Source organism: Pipra filicauda, unplaced genomic scaffold (assembly GCF_003945595.2).
Source record: "Pipra filicauda isolate LSUMZ 115617 unplaced genomic scaffold, ASM394559v2 scaffold11_size5308982_pilon, whole genome shotgun sequence".
In the NCBI taxonomy this organism is placed as follows: Eukaryota; Metazoa; Chordata; class Aves; order Passeriformes; family Pipridae; genus Pipra; species Pipra filicauda.
In genome coordinates this window covers 4,499,119-4,504,256 of record NW_024103652.1, presented here as the reverse complement: position 1 = coordinate 4,504,256, position 5,138 = coordinate 4,499,119, and the positions used below count along the sequence as shown (strand labels likewise).

General features: G+C 52.8%; 1 protein-coding gene across 1 annotated transcript; it reads left to right on the top strand.

The window, feature by feature from the left end:
• The first annotated feature begins 238 nt into the window (after window positions 1-238).
• NKX2-8 (NK2 homeobox 8) lies at window positions 239-2,857 on the top strand. The gene is made up of 2 exons (XM_027726838.2): window positions 239-718; window positions 1,755-2,857. Exons 1-2 carry the CDS (start codon window positions 553-555, stop codon window positions 2,297-2,299), a joined length of 711 nt encoding a protein of 236 aa, XP_027582639.1. The 5' UTR covers window positions 239-552; the 3' UTR covers window positions 2,300-2,857.
• The last annotated feature ends 2,281 nt before the right edge of the window (window positions 2,858-5,138 follow it).

Genomic DNA, 5,138 nt, shown 5'->3' with positions numbered 1-5,138 from the left:
GGGCTCTCGGCAGGCTCTGCGGATGTCCTGAGAGGATTCACTTTGTCTGCGGATAGAAGGGACGCTGGTGGCTTTGGTGGCGGATGGAGGGGGGTGGTTGTTGGTCATCCACATGCCACCCAAGATGTTATTCACTGCTAACAATTACCATTATCTGTCCCCACTTTTGGCTAATCAGACAGAATATGTAATGATGAAGCCTGTTTCCTGCTGTCTTTGGGAGGTAACGGGTTATTCTCTCATGGGGGTGGCAGAAGAGGGGGGTTACACCTACTCCCATTAGGGCTTTAGCACTTGACTAATTCAGGTACTTAGCATCCTATAGACAGGGACGGTTTGAAAGCAGGCAGTGTTTGCAGTGGGGAGGACTGTTTATATAAACAGGACACCTCTGTAAACGACACTAATATTTGGGGTTAGGTGGCGATGGAAAGGAAGGTCCTTTTGAGCCGGGAGATTCCGCAGTAACCAGGCGCGGACCTTTCCTAGCAGCTTTTAAGAAAGGGGGTTCGGTTTGGGGTGATATTTCTTGGGGGGTGTGCACAACCTACCATGGCCACATCCGGCAGGATCAGTTTTACAGTGAGGAGCATTTTGGATTTACCAGAGCAAGATGCTAATAGCATAAAGCAAGCCTCTGAGCATCACCACTCAGCGGAGAACTACACCGGCTCGCCGTACCGAGGGTGGATAGAAACAGACAGAAATCACTATCCCTGTGAGTATGAAACGGACAGGAATTTGCCATCTCCGCATGGTTATTTGTTATTTGTTTCCCCGCTTCCTTTGGGGAAGATGCGAAGAAGCGAATTGCCACTGTAAGTAGCCTACAGGATCAGGGGGATCGAGGCTGGGAATATTATAGAACATTACTGACTTGCAACAATAAAACAGCAGAAACGTTCCGGCCACGAGCTTAAGAGAGAAAAGATATTTTTTCTGTGAGTCTGTGTATGCCCCCAGCTCTGACAGAAAGCAAAACTTCAGGCTGTATTCACCAGTCTCTCTGTGTTTATCGTTTAAGTCCACTTCCTGGATTATTTTTTTCCCCCGTTTCACTGTTGCAAGAAATCCTGCCTTTTTTGTGCTGGAGGGGTTTCGGGTCAGCCCACGCTCCGCAGAGGAAAGCTGAGCACACACTCCGTGCGTGGACTCCCAGCACGGCGGCGGAGTGCCCTGGGCGCCACTGCCTAGATCCACGCACTTTCCACCGTAGAGGGCAGGCTGCGGTTCGCAAACCCAGATGTGTAGCGTATTGATCGCACCTCGCACACATAAATTGTGCCGCAGATATACGGCGTTTATCGTCTACCTCTGTGTGCATCATCAAAAGGAAATCATCCTTTGAATGGGTGCGGGAACCCCATCGGGATAAGTTAAATATTAAGGTAATCGACCGGAGGGAGAAAAGTAGTTATGAAAGGACCGGGCAGCCCCATATTCTGCTTCAGCACGGAGGCAACACGACGGCTAGCAGTCCGCAAGCCCTTAGGCTGTGCGCGGAGGAGCGCTTATGCCCCTGCGGGGATTACTGGCGGGGACACAACACGGTCTGTCCCGTGGGCTAGGTTTAATTATTTGGAGGGGTTGGCTCACATCTCTTGTTGACTACTGGGATTAATCCGGCCCGGTAAACAGCCAGAGCTCTCCCTGCTAGAGGCGTTTCGGCTCTCAGCGGCCCATCGCTACCTCAATGCCTGCCCCTCTCCCCGGGCCCGACTGCCCCCTCTCTCTAACCCTCTCGCTGTCCCCAGCTTCCGACGAGAGTGGCCCGGAGATGAGCTTGCCCGACTCCACCCAAAGGTCGCTTCCCGTCCGCGGCTCGGAGGCCGAGGAGAAGAAGAAGAAGCGGCGGGTGCTCTTCTCCAAGGCGCAGACGCTGGAGCTGGAGCGGCGGTTCCGGCAGCAACGGTACCTCTCGGCTCCGGAGCGGGAGCAACTGGCCCGGCTGCTCAGCCTCACCCCCACGCAGGTGAAGATTTGGTTCCAGAACCACCGCTACAAGATGAAGCGGGCGCGCAGCGAAGGTCCCGGCAGTCCCCCGCCGCGCCCGCCCGCCCTGCTGCGCCGGGTGGTGGTACCGGTGCTGGTGCGGGACGGGGAGCCCTGCCGCGGCTGCCCCGCCAGCCCACCGCCACCCACCCCACGGCCCAAGCTGGGCTGCGCCCTGGCGGGATGCAGCGCCCAGGCCGCCCTCGCCCTGCAGGGTTACGGAGCCTGCCCGCCCGCTGCCGCCCTCGGCGTCTTCCCCGCGTACCAGCACTTAGCGCACCCCGCCGTCGTCTCCTGGGGATGGTGACAGCGGCGCTTCGCCCTCTGGGACCGGACTCATCCCACGGGCGCGGGGCGGCCCGCTCCAGACCCAGGCTCTAGCGCGGGGAAGCGCCGAGGCGCGCCGGGGCACCGCGGAGGCCGCGCTCGGGCGGGCCGGGCGGCGGAGCGCGGCTCCGGGGCAGTGGCCCGCGGGCCGGAACGAAGCTGGCCCGGGCCATGCTCCCCTTCTCCGGTCTCGCCCGAGGGCGCGGATGCCTCGTGAGGCTCGAATTTTGTAAAACCTCCGGTCCTCCTGCTCCTTTTCGAGAGATTCCTAGTTACAAAATAATGATCATCCTAGCGACATAGTGTGTTTTAAAATAGCTGACTCTTCCAGCGACTAATAAAACTGGTTTTGGCAATTAATTTTTTCTCTACAGAGAAGAGTAGTTTTGACGATTGGGACTGTTTCGTAGGATTGCCTCCTGTGCTATGAAAGCTTAAATATTGTCTTGATTGCGCCAGCCGAATTTAACTTTCAAGTTCGTTTATTTTATCTACATGCGACGGTAAAGGGCGAATAAAGTTTGCTGTGAGCATCCCACTCTAAGCTTGGTGATAATTCCTACGGGAAGCGTGAGCCCAGCGTCTCCCCGATTTAGCGGCTCTAAAAAAAAGACGTTGCCGCTTAAAACGCAAAGGCAGCATCCAGAATTAAGCCAATCTTTACGTTAGCCTGTAACCGTTCAAAATATTGACTGTAGCCAAGAGAATTATTCTTTGAAACTCTTTGATGAACTATCGATTTTATTACTTCGGGGTGAAAATAATAAGATAATTGTCCTGGCAACCGCCAAGGGGAAAAACCCTAAAAAAAGTCCCACAAAGCCAAACCCAGGTCTCTCGGGCGGGACCTGCGGATCAGGAACGCAGAGGGAATATTTGGGGCGAAGACCCTGCGGGGTCTGATGCAGACAACCTGCCTGCAGAGGAAAGGCTGTCGAGGAAAAGAGACCCGCAGAAGATATTTGGGTGGATTTTTTTATATTTATTTTTTATTTTATTTCCTGGAAGGAGGTGACTTCGGGCGAGATGTGCCCCCGGGATGTGCCGTGCTGTCTACACATGCCGGAGAGCCCGCGGGGAGCAAGGTTACGAGGCGCCGCCGTCGCGCAGGGAAAGGCGACCAAAAGCACGTATGGGAACCCGTATGTCCGCGTGTGCTTTTGGCCTCCTCCCCCGTCGCGACGGTGGCAGCAATAGGACCCCTTTAGCCTCCCAGCCTAACCTTCCCCAGGGGGCCGCGCCCCCTCCAGGTGGGGCGCCTCTAGCCTCAGTGCGGGGGGATCAGATCCAGCTGCAGTGCAGGACGGGCCGGGGAGAATCCAGGGATGCCGGTCCTCCCACCTGCGTCTCCTTCCTAGGACAGGGGGCCGTGCGCCAAGAGGGAGGCGCAGAGCGGTCCAGCTCTCTGGGATGTGCGGGAAGGACCTGGGGAAACACAGCTTCTGTATCACCTGGGTTTGGTTTTATTGGTTGGTTGGTTGGATGGTTTTGATTTTTGTTGTTGTCTTTCCCTTTATTTTTCCTCCTGTTATCCGAAATCTTTTTTTTCTTTCCGTCTCAGCTGCTGGCCACCTTGTCTCCCATATGGATGGGGTTATCTTAGAAGAATCTCCCAGAGAATCGCTCCTTAAACCTCCTTTTGTCTTGGGGGTTGAAAAGGGCATTGTTGTGCATGAAAAGGACCTAGACAAAATCCGCACTGTTTCAATTCAGGACTGTTTAATCAGTCCCTAGCGACAATTTTATGGGTTTTAGGCGGTACAATAGCATCTTTTAAAACCTTGTGGCCTTCATGAAAACAAAGGACTTGAATTTTATGGGTTTACAACTCCAATTAGAACAGTGCCAATGTGTATGGGAGATTATCAAATTTGTATCATAAAACCCCTTTATAATAAATAATTACTGGAAACTGGGGAGGGGCGGAGGGGGGGGGGGAGAAGGGACCCGGACTTCAAGCAATGAACTTTGTTGCATGTAGTTTTAAAAATACAGATTCTGCCCTCCATTTTAACTCTTTGCGATCCAGTTATGCAGCTGGATGATCTATGAAAATAGCGTGATATCGTTATTAAAAACGGGGAAAAAAAAGACAACAAGAGAAGTCCGCTCCTCCTCAGCACAAATCTACCCTCGGTCAACTTGCCGAGTGTTTGCAGCATCCGTTCGGAAGGGTATCTCCCTGCCTCTTTGCTTGTCTGGGCTGCTTTCCTGTCCGGGAGCCCACACGTGGCCATAGGAAAGCTCTGTAAAATAGGAGGGCTTCATTGAATTACTGCTTTTATCAGTTACTGTTCGTCCTGACAATGACAGAGGATGTCCCTTCCCAGTCCCAGGCTGCAACGATTTCCTCTCGTCACCAGCTGCAATGTCCTCTGATGCGGGTTTCTTCACGGAAAATGTGCAGTCTGTGAGCATTGCATCTTACCAAGCCCGGGAAAGGGAAAGGTGCGATTCCCGGGCACTGGCAAAGACTAAAGCAGTGCCCTTGCAGGCTGAGCAGAAGTCACTGCAGCAGCGGTGCAGAGAAGATGGTAGTCAGGTTCAAGCATGGAGAAAAGCAGCCCCCTTAATTTGATGCATCCAAGAATCAAATGTATTAAATAATAGAATGAAGAATGTATTAAATAATGAGACAATTCAATAGACTATGGAGATTTACAGTAAAGAGGAAGTCTTATGAAGAAGATAGGGTGGGACTCAAAATATTATTTATTCCTGACAGAAACAAAGTAATCTGTCCAAATTTTTAGTGCATTTAGCAAGGAAAATAGTTCACCTTACGAACGGTTAAGGTGCATCTAGGAGATACTTCCTAA

Bases quoted from the DNA above. Each gene is read 5' to 3' on its own strand.
- NKX2-8 (XM_027726838.2), top strand. From the start codon at position 553: ATGGCCACATCCGGCAGGATCAGTTTTACAGTGAGGAGCATTTTGGAT. The intron at 719-1,754 runs GTGAGTATGAAA...CGCTGTCCCCAG, and splicing joins AGACAGAAATCACTATCCCT to CTTCCGACGAGAGTGGCCCG.